We start from the raw sequence: 24,106 nt of genomic DNA, 5'->3' as shown, positions 1-24,106 counted from the left end.
AGCAAATAAGGAATTAAGGAAATAAAATCACGGGAGAGTTTTTTTTTTTTTTTTTAAAAAAAAAAAAGAAAGAAAGAAAAAAAGCTAGACACTGCTCATGATGATTATCACAGTAATGGAAACGCTTCCTTAATTCTCACAATGGTACTGAAGGTACAATATTCTTATTTGGGTGAAACCTATGAGCAAAAGTGGTGACACATTAAATCTGAAGTGCAATACCATGAAGTTATCCTCAACTCTGAGCTCAGTTTTAAGTCGCACATCGACAGCATAGATAAAATAGTCATTTTTCACCTTAGAAACACATTGCATAGTGCTACGAAGTTGACTCGTGCTTTCAGTGCTCCATCTCCAGTTTAGATTAGTGTAATGCATTGTTCACATACTTACCTAAAAAGTTTACAGACAAATTTAGACCACTATATAGACCTATTTATTGCTCCAAATATTCATATCTGTATTTGGATTTGAACCCAAAGTGGGTGTGGCCTAATCCCGATGGGTTTTGGATGCTTTTTTTTTTTTTTAATCTATATATGCAACCTACCACTATGTCCTTGGAAATATTACATAATACTGGAAATAATGCAGACACCCAGATGTAGAAATGTCAGAAATGTCAGCACGGTGTGTGACAGTTCCTCAACCTCAGCTACATCACTCCAGTTCATAACCGGTCTCAGCTAGAGATGTGCGCAAGACGGTTTTTTTCGAATCCTGCTCATGTGGTTGTTATTTTTGTTTTTGGAAGTTGGTTATACAAATTTAGTCAGTTCCACTCACAAAATATGAACAAACTAATAGCCTGATTTGAAGCACTCCAACCATGTGCAGGTAGTTACTTTGTAAATGCACAAGCGTCATATCTGACCACTCGCCCCCGCAGTAAAGCAAAAACCTCCAGCTTACGCTACTTTTCTGTTGCATTCCATGGGATCCCAGTCCTGCTGCACACCTCAGAGAGAAAGAAAGGAAGAAAGAATGCTGTACCTCCTATTCATATCCCTGTTTACATCCATTTAAAAACACATGATCTGTTAGAATAACATATTCACGTTCGGTTACGTCCATAATATGTAGAAGACGCAGCAGAAAGACTTCTTACTCAAACACCAAACACTGAATATATAACTTCAGTACTGGTAGCACTTTACTGCTTCCTGTTCAATATAGAATTCATTTTAAACTCCTTTTATTTGTTTATAAAGCTATAAATGGTCTAGTAACTTCAGTGTAACTGAATAAGCTCCGCGACGATGTCCAAGATCATCAAACACAGGATTACTTTCTGTTCCAAGAACAAAACACAGAAAAAATGTGAAATTGTGTTTAATCTATATACACTCCCTAACTGTTTTTTAAAAACAGCTTAGAATACTCGTTTTTTTTCTTTATTCTTTCTCTAGTTTAATATTTAACATTTTATGAGCCTTTATTTAGTCATCTATTTTAATACGGATAAATTGTATTTAACTATATTTGAATATTTATTGTTTTAAACATTTTATTTTACATTTTAAAACTTTTTAAAGTTCCTTGCTTTACCCAATTTTTCATTACTATTTTTATTATTTTTCTTTATAAGGCACTTTGAACAGCACTTAGTGCACCAAATGTGCTATATAAATGAAGTGTTATTATTATTATTATTATAATATTCACATCATCACAGTAAGCCTAATAATCACACTGCTTGTTGTTTTCTTAAACATCTTAAACAGTCTTGTGTACAGTTTAAACAGTCTTGTGTACAGTTTAATTCCAACAACGATGGGCAAGTATTAAATTTGATCTGAGCATAGTTTACAAGATTATTGTACAATTTTGTACAATAATCTTATAATACAAAAATGTCTTCTAAAATTACTCCTCGATTAGAGCAAGTTTTGTAAACCTTTTTTTTTTTTAATTTCCATTTTTATGGAGTGAACATACTTCCTGATTTGCATTTTCCAAAAAGTACACACACAATATAAAACACTTTGTCCAGCCGTCCTCCTGTTATATTCTAAAAGGGACAGACTTTATCTCAGGAGCACAAACGTCACCCAAAAGAAGAGAAGATATTTCAAATAAACATGTTGAACATGCTGTATATTGCGTATCTTGTATAATATATGTATAATCATTTATTTGACACTTGACTAGTTCCAGAAATTTGCTAATTATGCAGGTCATTCAGGACGGATTTTTCCTTTTACAAAGTGACATCAGCAAAATGACTCAAATCCTTGTCCCCCTGATTAGTCAATTAATTTCCCACGTTTTTCTAAATAACAGCAAATGACTCAAATGAGACTCTTTCAAACTTTTTCCTAAAAATTGTTTTTTCTGAACATCCACTTCAAACTCTGAACATCCAGACATCTCTAAATAAGAAGTGTCCTATCAGAACAATACATACAGGTAACAACTAATGTTTTTTTTTTTTTTTTTTTAAACAGGAAACCCAAATCCATACTGTACAAAGTGAGAATTATTCCCACTCCAGTGTATATCATTTTTTAATAAGAATCAATTTTCTCTACATCAATTGTAAAAGTGGCTTTTACTGGGATTCCTCCATATACCTTGTTTACACTGGAACAAAATCTTGTTTCTTCAGGACCTCACCTTTACTATTTATACGATACATGTTCATTTTTTGGCCACATTCTTCAAAGAAGCTGCTTTTTGAAGGATTTTTGCCTGATTTAAATAATGATCTATAAAATGCGCTTAAAAAAAAAAAAAAAAAAGGAACCACAGACAAAATCCCTGCTCATACAGCTCTTCAGTTCTCTTTCATTCTCTCAGCTACACTTAGGATAAAAAAAGACGAGATGTCCATCATGAAGATCAGATGTGAACCAAGCAGAACTGCAACTGAAAGTAGGCCAAAGCACAATCCTGACACAAATCTGTAACCATTTACAACCATAACGCGCAAATGTTCTCTTTTAAAACATCTCAGTAAAGCATCTGATACAACCTGCATGAAAAGCAGGATTCCTATGAAATGTGAATGATCCTCCTGGCTTAAAAAAAAAAAAAAGAAATACAGAGAGAGAAAAAGAAAAAGAAGGGAAAAACCATCATATTTCTTTCCGGCCTCATAACCCGAGGAGAGATCTCAGAGTCTCAGGACTCATTACAAACCAAATCGTGTTAGACTCCAGCAGAACTGGCTTGAGCTTCACTGCTCATAACAATACACCGACCTCTGACACAGAGCCACACACAAGGGCATCTGAATGATTTTGGCATTTCTGGCAAGGAAAGCAAAAATAAATCAAAATTTAAAATAAATAAATAAATAAACGCGCATTGATGCGAATGCTGGATGCTTGGACCTAAAAAAAAAAAAACCCACATTACAGAAGGTCTAATGCAAAATTGACAAAACAGATGTTTTTTCTGCAGTTTGCTCACATCTGCATGCATATACTCATGCACAGGGGGGTGTATTTCAGTGCTAGTGAAGCTGAAGGGTGAGGATTGTATTGGGAATGATGGGAATGGTGGGAATGATGGGAATGGTGGTTGCGCCGCAGCATGGAGCGACTCACCGTCTTGCGCGTCGGTGGCGCGGCTGCAGTTGCCGCAAATGTGCTTGATTTCTTTACCGATGTGGCAGTGAATGATGAAGGGCACGGTGCCGTGCTGGTGCTGCTGTTTCCGCGGATCTGCGTTCTCCTTTTTCCCGTTCAGATTCATCATCCTGACCAGGCAGAAGCCTTTCTGCTTGGCCTTGTGCGCAGGAGCCGGAGGCGGCGCGGGCGCGGCGGTGCTGCTGCTGGTGCTGCTGCTGCTGCTGGTGTATCCGCCGTTAAAGCGACTCCCGGGGGCGCAAGCCGCCATACCACAGCTCGCCGACTTCAGCATGGAGGAGAAACCGGATCGGTAGCGCGGACGCAGAAATATGGCTTCCTTTTTTTTTTAAATCCAATTATTTCCGCCACGAATCTATCCCCCACTACCTTCAGACGTCCCTAGCGCTTAGCAGAAACACACCTGAGATCTCATTTCGGTTTTCTAGCACAGGTGAGCGGTGGAAAAGCTGCCCGTGATCCGGGGCTTCAGCGCAGCACTGAAACCGCAGCAGCTCCGCTCCCTTTTCTAACAACCGCGAGTGATTCACCAAGGAATCGGTTCCCTCTGAACGATTCTTTTGAGGTACACGAGCGAATCGATTCGCGCAAATGGATGAATCCTAAGCTGTTTCAGTCTTTTAATTTGTACTGACGCCAAGCACAAGTGTCCCAAAACACACACTATAACCCAATACCTTCACTTCATAACCTAATACCTTCATTTCATAACCTAATACCTTCATTTCATAACCCAATACCTTCACTTCATAACCCAATACCTTCATTTCATAACCCAATACCTTCACTTCATAACCCAATACCTTCATTTCATAACCTAATACCTTCATTTCATAACCTAATACCTTCATTTCATAACCTAATACCTTCATTTCATAACCTAATACCTTCACTTCATAACTCAATACCTTCATTTCATAACCTAATACCTTCACTTCATAACCCAATACCTTCATTTCATAACTCAATACCTTCATTTCATAACCTAATACCTTCACTTCATAACTCAATACCTTCATTTCATAACCTAATACCTTCACTTCATAACTCAATACCTTCATTTCATAACCCAATACCTTGACTTCATAACCTAATACCTTCATTTCATAACCTAATACCTTCACTTCATAACCCAATACCTTCATTTCATAACTCAATACCTTCATTTCATAACCTAATACCTTCATTTCATAACCTAATACCTTCATTTCATAACCTAATACCTTCACTTCATAACTCAATACCTTCATTTCATAACCCAATACCTTGACTTCATAACCTAATACCTTCATTTCATAACCTAATACCTTCACTTCATAACCCAATACCTTCATTTCATAACTCAATACCTTCATTTCATAACCTAATACCTTCATTTCATAACCTAATACCTTCATTTCATAACCTAATACCTTCACTTCATAACTCAATACCTTCATTTCATAACCTAATACCTTCACTTCATAACCCAATACCTTCATTTCATAACTCAATACCTTCATTTCATAACCTAATACCTTCATTTCATAACCTAATACCTTCATTTCATAACCTAATACCTTCACTTCATAACTCAATACCTTCATTTCATAACCCAATACCTTCATTTCATAACCCAATACCTTCATTTCATAACTCAATACCTTCATTTCATAACCCAATACCTTCACTTCATAACCCAATACCTTCATTTCATAACCCAATACCTTCATTTCATAACCTAATACCTTCACTTCATAACCTAATACCTTCATTTCATAACCTAATACCTTCATTTCATAACCCAATACCTTCACTTCATAACTCAATACCTTCATTTCATAACCCAATACCTTCACTTCATAACCCAATACCTTCACTTCATAACCTAATACCTTCACTTCATAACCTAATACCTTCATTTCATAACCTAATACCTTCACTTCATAACCTAATACCTTCACTTCGTAACCCAATACCTTCACTTCATAACCTAATACCTTCACTTCATAACCCAATACCTTCATTTCATAACCTAATACCTTCACTTCATAACCCAATACCTTCACTTCATAACCCAATACCTTCACTTCGTAACCCAATACCTTCACTTCATAACCTAATACCTTCACTTCATAACCCAATACCTTCATTTCATAACCTAATACCTTCACTTCATAACCCAATACCTTCACTTCATAACCCAATACCTTCACTTCATAACCCAATACCTTCACTTCATAACCTAATACCTTCACTTCATAACCTAATACCTTCACTTCATAACCTAATACCTTCACTTCATAACCCAATACCTTCACTTCATAACCTAATACCTTCATTTCATAACCCAATACCTTCACTTCATAACCTAATACCTTCATTTCATAACCCAATACCTTCACTTCATAACCTAATACCTTCATTTCATAACCCAATACCTTCACTTCATAACCCAATACCTTCACTTCATAACCTAATACCTTCACTTCATAACCCAATACCTTCATTTCCCTTACACACAAGTCACACAACATCCACAGGCACAAGTGATTTCTCACTTGTAAGTCTTTCACATGTAGGGTACATGGTTTTATTTATTTATTTGTTTGTTTGTTTGTTTATTTAGTTACTTTTTACTTTTTAACTTAAGATTAAAAAAGGTAAATAAAATATAGAAATTAATACAGAAAAAATTAAAATACAAATATATATATATATATTTGTATTTTAATTTTTTATAATAGTTTTGCCAACTCTATTCAGGGGAAGCAGCTAATGCAAGTCACCAGATGACATCACTAATTTGCTCACTGGATGGTCATGATCATTAGTGTATCAAACACTCAGGAAGAAGGAAGATTTTCTGAAGACATTTAGAATAGAATGGAACAGTGGTGATGAGTGATTAGTCACAGGGAACAGCAGTGATCAGTGATTGGTTGTTGGCAATAATGGTGATCAGTGATTAGTCCTTGTCAACAATGACAATCAGTGATTATTTGCTGGGAACATTGGTAATCAGTAATTAGTTTGGGGAACATTGGTGACCAGTGATTAGTCCTTAATAACAATGACAGTGATTAGGGAACATTGGTAATCGGTGATTTGTTGTTGGGAATATCGGCAATCAGTGGTTAGTCGCTGGGAATATTGGTGATCTGTGATTAGTCGTTGGGAACAATACTGATCAGTGATTAGTCGTTGGGAACAGTAGTGATCAGTGATTAGTCGTTGGGAACAGTAGTGATCAGTGATTAGTCTTTGGGAACAGTAGTGATCAGTGATTAGTCGTTGGGAACAGTAGTGATCAGTGATTAGTCTTTGGGAACAGTTGTGGTCAGTGATTAGTCTTTGGGAACAGTAGTGATCAGTGATTAGTCGTTGGGAACAGTAGTGATCAGTGATTAGTCTTTGGGAACAGTAGTGATCAGTGATTAGTCTTTGGGAACAGTAGTGATCAGTGATTAGTCGTTGGGAACAGTAGTGATCAGTTATTAGTCTTTGGGAACAGTAGTGATCAGTGATTAGTCGTTGGGAACAGTAGTGATCAGTGATTAGTCTTTGGGAACAGTTGTGATCAGTGATTAGTCTTTGGGAACAGTAGTGATCAGTGATTAGTCTTTGGGAACAGTAGTGATCAGTGATTAGTCATTGGGAACAGCAGTGATCAGTGATTAGTCTTTGGGAACAGTAGTGATCAGTGATTAGTCATTGGGAACAGCAGTGATCAGTGATTAGTCTTTGGGAACAGTAGTGATCAGTGATTAGTCATTGGGAACAGTTGTGATCAGTGATTAGTCTTTGGGAACAGCAGTGATCAGTGATTAGTCTTTGGGAACAGTAGTGATCAGTGATTGGTCGAACATCAGCTCACGTAAGCGTAACTCACACAGGCTTTACACACTGGTGGTGAGTCGAGTGAACCCACTCCCTCATCTTATACCAGCAGCTACGATGTGAGCTGAAGAGCTGTATCAAGCGCAGGACAGTCACTAACCTCTGCTCAAAACGTCACTAGGGTCTTTTTTTTAAATAAAGTTGCTAAAGGAGTCTAAAAGTCACCATATCTAGCAACAAAGTCACTAAGTTATCACCACCGCATGAAAGACAGGACTACTTTTACATGGTTCATTAAATTCAAATGTGTTGTACTCAGAGCACCACAAGTTAAATAATTTAAAAACTCTAACAAAACCCCGATGTGAAACTTTATCTCTTATTCTGAGCATGTCTGAGTCTAGACAAAAGTAGTGTTCCTTTACCAATGCATCATCCAAAAAACCCACAAAATAAGCATGCATTCTTGATTGACAAGCTGCCAGAACACATAATTGTGCTCGTGTATGTTCACATGTGCTCAGGCAACTGGGGAGATTTAAAAACAGCTATGTCTTTGTCTTTGTATCAAACGAGAGACATCTTGAAGAAGGACACTGTGTGCAGTTTGCAACACAAATATATAAATATTTACCACTAACGTGACTCGGGAATGTCTGGCGTTGGCCTCATTCTGCCCTACATGCTTCAGTTTGAGTGTTTCTTTGGGTTTTTAGTATCATTATGCAGAATTCTTCATGCAGGGCTTCTGTCAGATGTTTCTCCATTCTAGTGTATACATGGTAACTGAGTGGACTTCACTTACAGACTAGATACACAATCAAATAATTTGCACAAGATTGGGCACATGATGGTCGGTCAGTTGGTTCTGAAGCTGAGGTAAATATGCTCCCTTGGTTGACCTGCTATCTCTGTTCCTGACATCAGGGCTTCTTCTCAATCACAATGACATTGTTATTTTGAGGTTTACTCAGGTCCAAAAGGTGGGTCCCTGGAGGACTAGTGCCTGGGTTCAATTCCTGGCCAGGGAACTGACCCCAGCCACCGGGTTGCATGCAACAGCGCACTCTCAGTGCCGGTCCCAAGCCAGGATAAAATTGGGGAGGGCTGTGTCAGGAAGGTCATCTGGCATAAAAACGGTGCCAAATCAAATATACATGGACCAATGATCTGCTGTGGCGGCCCCATAACGGGAGCAGCCGAAAGAGGAACAACGACAACAACTCAGGTCCAAAAGGCCAATCTGCTGCTGTAGCCCCTGCATAATGAGTGACAGCAGCACCGGGTCATCTGCGTAGAGTAGGAATTTCACTTATCTGTCCTGTAGGGCGAGTCCGAGGGGTTCAGATTGTTCCTACTGCACCGCTAGTTCACTTATATAAACGATGAACAGTGTTGTACTCAGGATGCATCCCAGCCACACACTTTCCTAAGAGAACAACTCTGTATGTTTATCGCCAATTCTTACCACACATTTGTTTCTTGAATTCCTTTCAAGTACGCCACTACGTACTTTTGTACCAATTTGAAATATAGTCCATAATGCCAAATTGAATCAGTTGATTTTTAGAAACAGAACAGGCTGAGACTTTTCCTTTTTTGGTTTGGTTTACCTGTTGATTGATTAGCGGGTGTGTGGGGTGTAAATGTGATCAGTCGTATAGTGATTTGGATGAAAGCCAATCTTGTGACATTGTGTTCAGTAAGGAAGGTCAAAATTCTGGTATTTAAAATGCTACTAAATACCTTACCGCTCACAGGTTACCGCTCACACATGTACCTCTGTGTTTATTTGGACAACAAATCCCTCCCATAGACCTATGTGATATATATTTCTTCAACAAAATGTACCCTCCAAAAAAAGTTGTACTAATTAGTATGTGAACATAGCGCACCATCACAAGGTTACTGCTTACTATGAGTACCACAGTACATGGTTTGGGATGTAGCCACAGTTTGATTAAAGAATCGGCTCACCGAGGTGAATCATAATGCCCAGCAGTGTTTACTAATCCCCGATTAGCAAGATCTGAGACTTAACGTGGTTGGCTACAGTAAAGGTGATGTCATGATGAAGCTGTCAAAATAGCTTTCACTGTTGTCCTGCACTGGTACGGTCTCTATCACTCACAGTTTTCCTTTCTCTCAGTCCTTTTCTTTGTCTCTGATCTAGTACACACAGCTCTTTACAGAATGTGTTAAGGGTAGATTCAGCTGTCTTCAGCTCACTGTAGCTCTTTTATCAGTCTCGGTTATGGTAATGAGGCCTGTGCCTTGGTGCGATATGGAGGAATCGAAAAGAATTGTAATCCAGCTGCAGTCAGAATATTTACAGGCCGTGAAGCTTTGATGGTGCATCCCATAATCCCAGCTTCATTAGCCTCGCTTCACAGATATTAGAAAGCTTGGAGAGGTCCAGAGCTGTGAGAGAACTTCCCACTGCGCGTAACCAACTAGTGGCTGCCATTTGTACGGAATGGCTGTATTGCTGTGTTTGGACAACAGTGTTGCGCTTGATTTTGGAGTTATCGTCTATGTTAACCAAGCTGATAACACCATAGGTCATTTTTGCAAACCATTGTCTAATCTTTGGCTTATTCATTACAAAACAGTGTATCAAGCACTCAATACAATTGTATGTATTGCTCAATTTACGGACCCGAATCTATCGAGCAAGCATTTAAAAAGCCGAAAAACAGTTGAAAATATGCCAGGAAGAAGACACGTGTTCATACTACCCCGAGGTTTAGAGTTGTATAGTTTAGTTGCATCTTGTGGCCTTCAGGCTTCGAAGGGTTGCACAAGATATTTTCATTTGCTAAGATATCATTTTTTTTGCAGTGAGCTCCCATGTTGTTTTGAGTTCACTTCATATGGTATCGTTTCCATTTTGCTATGTGCCTCTGTTTTGGTTCTAGCCTTGTCTCCACCCCTATCCTATCATTGATTTGTTATCACATTGTGTTCACCTGTTTTGCATTAGCCCTTGATTGGTTTGTCTATTTATACCCTGCTTTTTCTATGTTTCATTGCAAAGTCTGATTGAACATTTTGTCCATTACCAAGCAATGGTTTCTTAAATTTATTGCTCATGTTTATGATTGTTTTGGACCCATGTTTATTTGACTGGCTTATTAGATTTGGATATGCCAGTGATAACTCCGTCTGCCTTTATCTTGACCCTTGCTACGGCTCATGACCACGATTCCTGGACTTAATGTAATAAAGAGCACACTGTTTTTACACACTTGTGTCTTTCCCCTCACAATAAGAACATTTTATTATTTGCGAATACACCTACTGACCTTAACAGCAACATCTCAGGGCTCCGAGGGTTTTTCGGAAGGTAACAAAATCCAATATACTACTCTAGAGCCAACGCACATCATATGCTACATCATCTAGTGCTCCAGGCATTATACATTTTCAACCATGTGGTCAAAAAGGATGTATGAGTCTTAGTGTATTGCCTAGAAGAAAAACTGCCTCTAGAATAATGACATCATTACATGGCATTATACTACAGCTCAGTGCAAACGGTTCATGTCACCAATCTCCTCTACAGCCATTACTCATCCATTTCTCCCACATAGCCTTTAGGTGACCAAGTCTTCCCGGAGCTGTGTTTTGCATCTGGAGATACATCCCATTCTTTCTGACGCAGACCTGAGCAAGCCTCGAGTCAAATGCCGACCTTATGATGCACACAGTTATGTAAAGCCATCTTTGCTTTCTGCACATAGAACCCCTGGGTTTCATTAGCAAGACTACTATATGCTCTTCTTGCATGGGTATAACAAGCAACCTGATCTTAATTTGAATAAACTGAATAAGGCCCAACTTCAGACACCTGAGGTCATTCATTCAACGAAGAACATTTGCTCTTAAATAAACACTGCTCCTAAGAACATTGTGATTTTCCCCCCATTTGGCATGCGTTGCTTATATTATGGATGGACGGAAATCAATGCAAACATGTTTCGAGCCCTACTTCAGTGTTTTCTGCGATTCACAAGGAGCACAGTATCCTTTCTCATGGCTGCATACTACATCATGAATGTGCCGTTATATAACTTCGCTTTCTGCACACAGAGCCCTTAGGTTTCATTAACAACCCAAATAGATTTTCTCCCATCATCATTATAGCAACTAAAATGAGCTTAATTTGAATAAATTGACCTGTGGTGACAAAACCATAACAGGATGAATGCTACACACCTGAGGTATCTCATTTAGCAAAGCAAGTCACGTAAATCAAATATACAAAGTCTGATCCTTGGAACTGATCAAATCTTTTCCAACCAAACACACTGCTTTTGAAATATATAGCCGCAGTGCTTATATTCTTCATTCTTTCGATTTCATACAGGTTTAGAGCTCTACTTCATTGATTTCTCAAATTCACAAGGACCACAACATCGTTTCTCAGAGCTGCATGTTTTATGTATTATGTATTATGGCTTATGCTTGGTCCCCTTGTGACCTTGTGCTGCATATATTTACACCAGGCTATCTTTGCTTTCTTCACACACAGCCCCCTGGGATCATTGGTTTCCCTTCTATACTGTATTCTACCAACATTATAGCGATTAAACTGAGCTTAATATGAACACAGATTTTGATGCTAAGAACTGTCCGATCTATTTTCCAGCAATGCTATTGCAAAGCTAATTGCTTTAAGTACTTTTACACAAAGTAAAGCTTAATGCTATTGCTTTAAGTACTTTTAAAACTGAGTAACAGATTGATGGTGATGAACACTATTATATTTCATTTTCATCAGAATGGACACAATCTACATTTTTAATCCATTGTGTTATGCATTTTAGGCGTGTATTTAGGGCCCAAGCATCAACGGTGTAAATGGCTCTATTGTATCTATTATTATTATTATTATTATTATTATTATTATTATCCTTTTTCATTAGACATATTTGCATTTTTGAGGTAAATGTCATACTCGAAAACTCAAAAATAGTGGCACACGTATCAGATAAGTATATATGGCTTCTAAAGGCAGGCAAATTTCTTATTCACATCCATTATCTCCACGCAACATGAAGTCAGCCATTTTGGATTTTGTGCATTTTCAAAAACGTTTAAATACGTCTCCTGTGGGGTTCATCTGAGTCGAACCAAATTTGTTCAGTATGAATTCCAGATATCCAAGATGCTACACTGCAAAGGAATTTTTGATATCGTTGCCATGGTGAGGTGATAAATTACCATCACAATGCTCAAACAGGAAGTGTTGCATAATTCCACTGCACATCATGCAACGTTGCCCGGAAGTTTACACGTGTGTTCAGTAAAAGAACTCATGGCAATACTGGCTAATGAAACAGGCAGTTCTGCACCTCTGGTGCTTGGGCCCATGAATTGCTGCTTGCAGCTATAATTTGTAGCTTGTATTTTGCCTCAATGAGATAAGTCACATTCAAAGTGTTTTACTGATAAATATTTATTTGGGAGGTTTTTATTTCTGAAAATTGTGCATGATGTTATTCTTCTTCGACAGAGATGGACGCAGAATTTTTTTTTACTCCCTCTGCTCTCTGCGCACATCAGATAATGGCTTTAATTTAATTTATGGTATTAATAATGATGTCACAACTTGATCCAAGACGTGTTTCCCAAAATGATCTCAGCACAAAGGTGACTGATAAATGGAAGAACAAGCATCATGTTGAACACATTTTCTGATTTACTGTAATGAAGGCAAGGCAATCATTTCTCAGAGCTGCAAGCTCCATAATGTCTGCTCGGTCACATGATCCTGTGACGCACACGGTGACGTTTTTTTGTTTTCTGCAGTCGTAGCTTAGTGGACCCTGGACACATCAAGCAACATTCATTCATGAGGAAACGGAGGATGTGTAGGTTTCTGCTCTCTGTCTCATCCTCCTACTATCTCTCTCTCGCTCATTTTTTCTCGCCCTAAAGCACAAAGCACTGACACTTCCCTGTTTCCCTGCTGCACCATCAGGAGCCGCATAAAACAAGCAGACGGCAAGCCCAGCTTTAGCAGAACAGCTTTGCTCGTGAATTAAAGCAGCAACCAGAGCAGTACAAACTCGCACAAACCAGCTCGGACCTGCATGCACTCCACCTCATACTGCTCTCTGATGGGTTTCATCTACCAGCAGGCTTGTTTTCAGCCTCTGTTATTTGAACATTGATGATTTTTTGTTCTTTTGTTATGCCACATAACCCTGAGCTGAAATTTAATTAAGCTTTCACTACAACTCTGCAATCATTTATCATCCTTCTTAGGCTCAACTATTACATAGGCATCTGGTGCATCCTGAAACCTTACTGATCCAGAAAGCTATTTTCACAGTACAAGCTTCATTGCAGGATTTCGATATTTTGCTCTATATATTGATGTTCACATTTGTAACTGCAGGTGACCCATATCTGTCACCTGACTCCAAAACACCCAATCTTCATCAATATCAATTTTGCATGATGCAATCAACAAAAAAAAGTAATAATTGTGAGACAATCTATGACAGTAGCAGCAGCAAATGAATTAGCTCTGAAGGTCAGATGTACACGATCAGGTCAAGAGGCCGCAAAAAAGGCCAGATGACTAGCTTTTGCTTCTTCTGCGGCTATTGCTGGCACTGCTGTGCCGACAGATGTGTGTGTGTGTGTGTGTGTGTGCACGGGAGAGGAGCCTGCAACGATGAGATCGCTATGTATAGAGTATTTCTGTACGTGATTGCAAACAGTTCTCAGATTATTTTCGCTATATATATATATATATATATATATTATATATAAAGCTATTGCTTTAAGTACTTTTACAACCAAGTAACAGATTGTTGGTGATGAACACTATTATATTTCATTTTCATCAGAATGAACACAATCTACATTTTTAATCCATCGTGTTATGCATTTAGGCGTGTATTTAGGGCCCAAGCATCAATGGCGTAAATGGCTCTATTGTATCTATTATTATTATTATTATTATTATTATTATTAGACATATGTGCATTTTTGAGGTAACTGTCATGCTCGAAAACTCACAAAAAGTATCACAAATGGGTTTATCACCAAAACTGCACTCAGGTTACTCATAAAACATGCACCTTGAGTGACCATATCTTCTGCCTCCTTGAACTTGAAGTCTTGAAGCCTCTAGTGTTTCTTTGGCCGTGTAGCGATGTTTGTTTGTGGCCACTCTTTGTCATTTCCTAAACATTTTTATTTTTTTTTTTTCTCGAACACTTCCAGTTTTTGCTTGAACCGTTTCCCCAAATCACCAATTTCACCGTCGTACCACTGAAAATAATCACTGCTGTTGTTGTCCTCTATTGTTGTTTTGGGGAAAGAGCCTAATAAATTACAGTCTGAGCGTTCTCATTCACGTCACATGGCTTCTGTCACTTCAACCTGGTAATGTAAAGGCTGTCTTAAGTTCTAAGAGCAGTTAAAACTGGAAGAAAGCAAAATTTCAGCTCTGTTTCATTGCCAACATGATATCATCTGTATTCTCTCCGAGTAGAATTCTCTCTTTTCATTTGTTAAGGTGAGATGCTATGGGTAGAAATGACAGGTCAAACTTTTTTAAAAAAAAATTGGATAAATTTCCTCTATAACACGTGTTCTGATAAACTGTAGTGATGAAAATATCAAAACTCAACCGGATTACGCAACATGGCCAAAAGTATGTGAACACCTGACCATCACACACATATGTGGTTCTTCCCCAAACTGTTGCCACAAAGATAAAAGTGCATTATTGTGTAGAATGTCTTTGTATGCTGTAGTATTATAATTTCCCTTCACTGGAACTAAGAGGCTCAAACCTGTTCCAGCATGACAATGCCCCTGTGCACAAAGCGAGCTCCATGAAGACATGGTGTGTGAAGGTTGGAGTGGAAGAACTTGAGTGTCCTGCACAGAGCCGTATTATAACAAGTGAAATGAAATGTTCAAAAAGCACATATAGGTGTAACGGTCAGGTGTTCACAAACTTTTGGCCATATAGTGTATGTTTATTTCACTGTTTTGCTCCATTTATGGCAACTGAAACATCATCTGAAACTTTTAAGCTCCACCCATTTGATACATTCCTATCTTGTCATATATTCCTGAAACGCTTGTTTCCTGATCTATTTAACTCAATGTATGTCATTATGATATACTGTTCATGTCAATTTCCTTTATAAACCTTGGAAAAAAATTATACCACATTGTGTTATATGTGGTATAATTTTTAAAACAATTTTCCTCAAAATATTTGTTTCTTTCCAAATCAAATATCTCAGTTCCTAGATCAAGCTGCTTTCGTGAAATCTTCATTCAAACCTTCATTCCTGTCTCAAATTAGACGTATATTTTCCAAACTGTTAATTATTGTTTCATTTTAAAATCAAATGGTATCATTTTTTCATAACAGTGTATGGTATTCTCCTGATTAAACAATAAAGAGAGAATTTTCCAACAAGCCCTCTTGAGAGCGTCCTCACAGTGAAATAAATATTTTAGTCCTATTAACACTAAAAGACTAGATTTGGATTTAGTTTTTTTTTAAATATGAAAATTTATGCATATTTAATTACTAGATGAAGCCTCATTTCACAAGTTCCAATGAAATGTGCTCGTAAGAACATCAGCAATCAACTGGAAAGAATAAAGTGTGATATCCATTGTTTTAAAAATTACCCTATTCACCTGCAGTGTCTCGCAGTAAATGCTTTAATGCCTCAGAACTGATATGATGTGATATGATATGAATAATATTAATATGAACTCCGCACTATTGCCAAACCTGTCTGTGAATCTTTTTTTTTTCTTTCTTAGTAACTTGATTAGAAATTTTCTTGAGAGAGAAATATACAAGAATCACTAGCTAGCTGTGGTGAATGGAAAATAATATTGTTATTTTACTGGAAACTACAACAGCATTTTATGGCCACTGTTTGAAAAATAAAAGTATAATATTTCCCGAAGAAAGTCATAATATTACAAGATAAAACGTGACAATATTTTTTGAGAAGAACGTCGTAATATTATAACAAAAAATGTGACAATATTTCCAGAAAATGTCATAATATTATAAGAAAAAAAATGTCACAAATATTTCCAGAAAAAATTGTAATATTATGAGAAAAAAATATGACAATATGTCCAGGAAAAGTCATAATATTATGAGAAAAAAAATGTCACAATATTTGCAGAAGAAAGTTGTAATATTATGAGAAAAAATGTGACAATATTTCCAGAAGAAAGTTGTAATATTATGAGAAAAAATGTGACAATATTTCCAGAAGAAAGTTGTAATATTATGAGAAAAAATGTGACAATATTTCCAGAAAAAAAGTCATAATATTATGAGAAAAAAAATATCACAAAGGTTTCAAGAAAAAATTATAATATTAAGAGAAAAAAATATGACAATATTTCCAGGAAAAACTCATAATATTATGAGAAAAAAATGTGGCAATATTTCCAAACAATCAGTCATTATATTTCAAGAAAAAATGTCACAATATGTCCAGAAAAAAGTCATAATATTCCAAGAAAAATGTCACAATATTAGAAAAGAAATTCGTAATATTATGACAAAATGCTAAATATCAGAGTAACATTTGTGCGATACTGCATTGGGTGAAGTTGTTGTCTTTTTTTTTTTTTTAAAGGAGAACTCTTTCTGAAAATATTAGAACTTATTGTAGTGTATTTTTATTTTTAAGAGTGGCCCTGAAATTCCACCATAGAACACTGTGCTTAAAATGACACTTCATGGTGTGACATTACAGCACCATAAAGCCGGACGCCTTTAACACAACGTTAGTGGAAATGTTAAGTCTTCACACTGCACCAGTGTAACATTTACAACCCTACAGAAAATGTTCATTTAACACTAATGGGGCTGCAATGTATTGGATTTAACACTGTGTAAAATCAGCCACTTCTGCTTCAGATACGACTCCAGGAGCACGAAGCCTGGCATCAATCCACCCTAATTCCACAGTGATTTCCTGGCAGATCCAAATGGCCGTTTGCTGAACTTGTGTCTGGCTGAACATGTAAAAGCAGAGCTGTAGCGGGAGAGCGCGTTAACCCCGACGCTCCGTGTTCCCCGCCGCTGTAGCTCTAACCACGGCTGCTTGTGTAACAGTGGGAGAAGTTCTCTAGTTTTCTTCACTCTGCACATGCACTTTAGAAACTTTGAAGACTTTTTCCAGGAACACTGATGCAGAAACACCCTCAGCCCATGTAAGTTCAGTTTCCTAGAAGAAATGCTGCTTTTATAAAGAAGTCATCGATCTATAAAGAAGTTTTTCCCCCCCACATACTTTTCAGGTTTATCTTCAGTGGTGAAACTTTTCAGTGAACTCTATTATTAATAACCAGCGATGGATAAATTATACATCTATTAGCTAGTGTAATAGGCATGGAAGATCTCCAGTGTGCTGCCCAGTCTCAGATTTTTGGCTTCCATCAAACTCGGCTAAAAAAGGGATAGCTAATATAACATAATATTGTAGGACTAGCTAGCTAAGTGCATTAATACAGGCTAAGATAAACAAACAAAGTTTTAGATGTAGCAAATTACGTTTGCGTCTTCGGCATGAAGTCATTGGCCATCATTTTGGCTGTTAGCTGTGGTCCTCAAATCGCACGTAAAAAAATATTGTTTGGTTAGCATCTTTCTCTCTCTCGATACGTTTAACTGTAAGGTGACTTTGTACATAATAGATAGATAGATAGATAGATAGATCACTTTATTCATCCCAGAGGGAATTCATCTATTACAGCAGCAGGGGCGGACTTAGCACTAGGCAAAGGTAGGCAACTGCCTTGGGGCCCCAGAAGCCAAGGGCCCCCTAAAAATGCAAATTATATATATTTTTAATTATTAATGCTAAATAACGTATTCTAAAAATTTGAATATCGATGTTAAAACACTGAATAGGGCCCCATTCTTTTATTTTGCCTAGTGCCCCCAAATCACCCCTGTACAGCAGCATGGAGAGGTAGAAGTAGAAGTAATAGTTAGAAGTAATAGTTAGAATATAATCAGGAGATGATATGACATCATCTGCCATCCGTGGACGCTAATTAATCCACCTAATAGAAATTGTTCTCCATCAGCCATATTGGCCAATGTGCATAGTGTAGCAGGCGGTGGGATTCAGAAACAGGTGCTAGAGTTACAGCATCGAGTGAATGAAAATGTACGTTTTGATTATTTTTTAAAATCCTTTTCTGGCTCCTACTCGGCAACTATGAATTAAAAAAACGAATAACCTCGACACGAAACCTGCTTATCCAGGCAATTTAGAGTCACCAGTCCACCTACTGACAATTTTATCAGATTTTCTAGAAGCTCTAAATATGTTTCTGCAAAAACGTTCATTCAAACCCTTTTCCTGGAACAGAGCGCTGAATAAAAATCACAAATCTATAACATCTTACTCTTTCCTCATTTTATTCCATTCACACTAAAGAAGCTTAACGTCTTTAATGGCCTTTCTCCGTCCCTGCAGAGTAGCGCTGAAGCTCTTGGCCAGAATTAAAGGCTACATGGACAACCGCTTCACGCTGCACATCCTAATTGAAAATTAAACTGGAGTAATACAAATCCTCCCTTCTCATTTTTCTGCAGCTCTTTCTCTTTTCCCCTGAGGCTAGAAGCAGTGCTTATGTAATTATATTCTGTAAGGAAGCTCATTTTTCTTAGCGCTGCACATTTTGGCACCACCCAAAGGAAGGCTAGTCTGTGTTTTAGTGATACATGTGGAATTGGTTATGCAAAGCTCACTTTCTGGAATGAATGAGTGAGAATCTCTCTCTCTCTCTCTCTCTCTCTCTCTGGATCGAATGAAATCTAAACAAAGCGTTGAAAGCCCTTTCATACATTACACTTCTAAAGACTGCTTATGCTACCAGTTCATTTGGCAGGTGATTTTATCCAAAGGGACCCTGTGAGGAACCAAAGGAGCTGTGAGGAACCAACACTGCCTGCTGCACTTTTTTATTTTTTATTTTTTTCAATTTGAAAGCAAAAATCATCTAAATTAGCAGAAAATGTTATTTAAATCAAAGATGTGTAAGCTAGAGAAAGGCTTTAAATATATTCCAGGGTTGCCAAAATCTTATTTTATAGCAAATAATCCAAATTAAATCAATACATTTCTGCAAACAAAGGCAAAGTGTAAGTGCAGACAGTATGATCTACTATGATATACAGAAACATTTCTATTGCAAACATCGAGAGATGGAAAGGGGGATTACGTAGTGCATAATGTCCGTATATCAGAAATGCGTGCGCACCACGGTGACCTTGTTTCCAGTGCAAAGGCTCAGCAAATGAACAGTGTGTCTCTCTTTTCAATCTTTTGTGCAGTTTTTGAGATGTAGTTGGGTTGGAAATTTTGCTAAAAAAAACATCACAAACTTGACTATTGGCAATTTAGAGTCTTAATCCAGCTACTGGTTTATTTTTGTGAGGTAGAAGAAAACTGGAGAACCCAGAGGAACCCCATACAGACACAGGAAGAACATGCAAAACTCCACACAGACAGTAACCCAAGCTGAAGATCGAACTGTGGACCATAGGAGATGAGAGGTTACACCACCTTACCTCCCTAAATCGTTCATGTTTTGAGAAATAGAGCCAGCTAAGTTCAGAAAAGATTACATTCAGCTGCAAAGTATAGTAACTGCTTTAGAGGTGGGATTGGTTGAGTTTCTGGAGGAGAGGATGGGAATGGAATTGGAGAAAAAAAGAAACAGTCCATATAGTGCAAATACTGTATGTAGTGTCAGGATTTAAGGAAATTGGCTACTCAATAAAGGTCAAATTAGGCAGTGCTATGTTAATTAAAGTGTTTCAGCAGTTATGTACAGTATGCCACAAATATCAGATATCAGTGCATTCCTAGAAAAAGATACACTGTATACTCATTCATAGAGGTTATAAATAAGAAGACATGAAGAAGAACAGAACCTCTATATTTATAAAGTAGAATATGTACTGTCACACACACACACACACACACACACACACACAAGTCAGAATGATGCTAATGACACAATTTGTTCCCATTAGCATACAAACTTTAGCAGAGTGACTAATGAGGTCGGTGTGAGCGAGGAACAATCTGACACACGACGCATGTCGGCGTTTGGTCACTCCATTTTTCAAGCAATGGTCTGCACTCAGCTCACGATTTCTCTCAACCTGGTGGAACGGAGCCAACTCCTCACATACAGCTGGGGCTGTTTTCGGCTTTTTGCCTCATGCTTTTGTCTTTTCTGCATGACTGAACAAGACCTCTACGAGACCTTTTAGCCAGCCTCTCTCACCGCCCGCATCTGATGGCAGCAGGTGGTGTAATCCGGAGCAATCCCTTTCCAAGAAATTCCCAAACACACACTCGCACATGTTCACACAGTTGCATATGCTATTTAAAGTGGCATTCTATTCGAAACTTCATGTGCAGCTCCTAACTGATGATTCATGGCTTTAATACTCCAAGGGTATCAGATTTAGCAGAACTAGCAGTTCTGTGACTCTATGACTTTGAGATAGTGACAAATATTAGCATCTAAAAGCCAGGATTGTTTAACTCTTTTATTCTCTCTCACACACACAAAAAAGATTTTGCCCAAAAATACTTGATGAATTCCTAATGTACTAATCCTGAGGAATTTAAAAACGACATCCACCAGATGACACGTCAAAGCCAAAACACTCCTGTCCATTAGGTTTCCAAGTCAAACTGTAAAACACTTAGCGATTTTCAAGCACAGCGATGTTAAACACACTGACCAGCTCAAGCTCAAGTTCAAACTTTCCGCCGTTGTCGTGATTGTTGTCATGAGCTGCGTCTCAAATCGAAAACTCTGACCTTAAATTCGAAAGTAGGAAATACAATGCAAAGCAGACCTTTGAAGGCTACATGAGGGGTTTTAATACTAGCCATAACAGAAAAAATGAATAGTGTTAATATTGTAAAATAAACAGTCTAGAATTGTATATAATTGTGGATTTGAGACACAACACTAGCTTGTTTACTCAGCTGAAGACACGGAGTCACATGTGCTATACTCCCTCAACTGTTTACATGGACACCTAGCGTTAATTTCTGAGGACGTGGACAAGAAACGCTCCAAAATGGCTTAATCCAGGCTTAATCCAGGTTTAATCCAGGTTTAATCCAGGCTTAAGTATAGTTCAAACACAAGTTCGTGGATGACATCACTCCACCCCCAAGGCCCTCTCGACCCCCTACAATGTTAAACACTTGAATTCACACTTTATTTAATGAGTGTACACATTCTCTACTTATACTCTATAACAATATTGCGTCTTTCTGTCGCTAGTGTATACACCACAGTTTTGTTGTTATTTTGCGTTAAGATTAAAGCAGGACACTACAGGTTAATAGGGTTGTTCTTTTTTTAAACAATATATATCACAACTAATTTTCACCAGTTGATTGTTTATAATCTAACAAGTATTTTTTGCATTAACTTTTTTTTTTTATTATTTATGCAAATGAGTCTCATAAATTTGCATAATTAATAAAACCAAAAAATCTAGCTTTTGGATGATGTTAGAAGTAAAAATATTTATTTTACTGTGAAGACACTCTCAAGAGAAAGAATTTCACAGAAAAGTTTGCTGGAAAATAATTTTTTTTATTGTTTAATCAAGAAAATGCCTGTTTAAAACAATATTTAATGCCATTTTTTCAGTATAAAGGCTAACATAAATCCAACAATAATCAACATTATGGAAAATTCTTCTGTAATAAGCTTGAAATTAGGGATAGGAATGAATGTTAAGGATCAGAAACGAGCATGTGATCAGGAAACTTACATTTTTAGATGATTTTGAGGAGAACTGTTTTAAAAATACACAATGTGGTTTCTAAGGTTCATAAAGGAAATTGACATTTCTATCATAATAACACATCAACTGAAGCTTTTTAGGGATGTTTGACATGATGTCAGCCCTATGGTGGGCGGAGCTTCAGGTAATCATTGAAATAAACATTTTTCTGTAGAGGTTTGGTATATTTATTACTACAGATTAAGAGTACCCTTGTTAAAGATGGATTTGATAGAAAAAAAATCTGAAAAATAATTTATGTGTCCTGCTTTCAAGACATTTCTATGAATTTTAAATGAGTTTCTTAAAGAGGCTGTTTAATAGTAGTATTTTTCATTTTTATAAATACATACTGTATCATCTTCGCCTTCACCAGTATCATTACACTTTATTTTCTAATACACTGATTGGTTTCCTCTTGTGCATTTTTTTACAAAATTGCATTCATTTTTCATTACATTTTGTTAGAGCTGCAGCTTAGTGACTTTGATTTCCGCAGCTATGGTGTAAATTCATACTGATATCCATACGCCATGTTAAAGCCTCTAATATTAAATCTTATACAGAAGAAAGAAGAAAGTCTTAAAGACATATTTCTCTAATATGTCTCATAGGATTAGTATAAAGTAATTATTGGATTATTAAGCCTATTTCTAGACATTTGTACTAATTTCTAATAACTGTGAAATTGTTTTATTTTACCGGGAAATCATTTAGCTTCTTTCAAGCTTTTATTTTAAGAAAAAAAAAGAAAATTGATCCGTGCAGTCATTAAGACATGACAACAACAAACACAAGGCTGTGTGTCAGCAGCTTTTACGGCAATCATTTTCAGAAATGAAGCGATTCTTGTACAAACAGGATATTTGGCTGTGTTTAAGTGAAATATGAGGATTTCTCAAAGAGCGAAATGAATTGATTTGAATATTACGTATCGACCGAATAAAATTTTGCATTAATTAAAATAGATAAAAAAAAACAAACAGCCAAATTGTCAAAGGTGTTGAACTTTGATTTTAATATCTTAGAGTGTAATTCTTGTTTTTAAAGAATATAGAGTGGCATAAGAGAAATAACAACAACAACAAAAGCTGACACACACACACACACACACACACACACACACACACACTAATAAAAACAATCAGATGTACCTTTCTATTTATACGCCAAAACCCCTGTGCGGTGAGCAGAGGACTGGAGGACGCTGGGTAACGGCTCATTATGGGGCTGGAATTCAATTAACACACAGCCGGAGGCGGTGGAACAACACCACAGCGGAGCGAAATACCACCGCATGCCAAACCAACAGTGTGACACGGGCTAAAGGACACGTCAAGGTCGTCCTCACACAACAGCGTGTATCGATATGACCAAAAGAGTAAAGATTACACTGATTACATTTACACTGTTATTCATTTAGGAATAGAATAGAGCTATAGGGCTGAGGAGGTGAGGGTTAAAAAAATCCCGTGAGTAGACAAGTTTCCTTCAGAGCGTGCCTTTCAGGTACCCAAGGACAGTGCACTGATACGTCAACAGAACACAAAACCACGTAACGATAGTAGTAGATGTAAAACTTAAAGTAAGAAGAATAAAACCAACTGCAATAAAACTAAAAGTAGCATATGTTTATATAAACCTATGAAGTAAATCAGCTAAAATGTAGAGATAAAATGCATAATAACACTGAATAAGGTGGAAAAGATAGGGTTTTAGCTGTGGTTACAAATCCACAAATCATAATCAGAGTAGTGAACAGGCAGGCAGAAACAAACGAGATATATCCATGCTAAAAAAATTAGAAAATGGTTGAAGGTCTAAACCAGGAAGT

General features: G+C 37.3%; 1 protein-coding gene across 3 annotated transcripts in view; it reads right to left on the bottom strand.

Annotated features, from left to right (window-relative positions):
• Positions 1 to 24,106, bottom strand: part of LOC113547280 (phosphatase and actin regulator 1) — an 83,976-nt gene that overhangs the window by 39,728 nt on the left and 20,142 nt on the right. Inside the window, exon 1 of one of the 3 annotated variants that reach the window (XM_026947540.3) lies at positions 3,552 to 4,103. The exons of 1 other annotated variant lie outside the window; for it this stretch is intronic. In XM_026947540.3, the coding sequence (XP_026803341.3) occupies positions 3,552 to 3,867 (316 nt within the window). In that variant the 5' untranslated portion in view covers positions 3,868 to 4,103. Of the gene's footprint in view, positions 1 to 3,551; positions 4,104 to 24,106 lie in introns of those variants that run through there. One more of the 3 variants, XM_026947541.3, reaches the window with a different exon arrangement.

This window comes from Pangasianodon hypophthalmus, chromosome 4 (assembly GCF_027358585.1).
Source record: "Pangasianodon hypophthalmus isolate fPanHyp1 chromosome 4, fPanHyp1.pri, whole genome shotgun sequence".
Lineage (NCBI taxonomy): Eukaryota > Metazoa > Chordata > Actinopteri > Siluriformes > Pangasiidae > Pangasianodon > Pangasianodon hypophthalmus.
The sequence above is the reverse complement of the archived record's forward strand: the minus strand, read 5'-3'. Positions and strand labels throughout refer to the sequence as shown.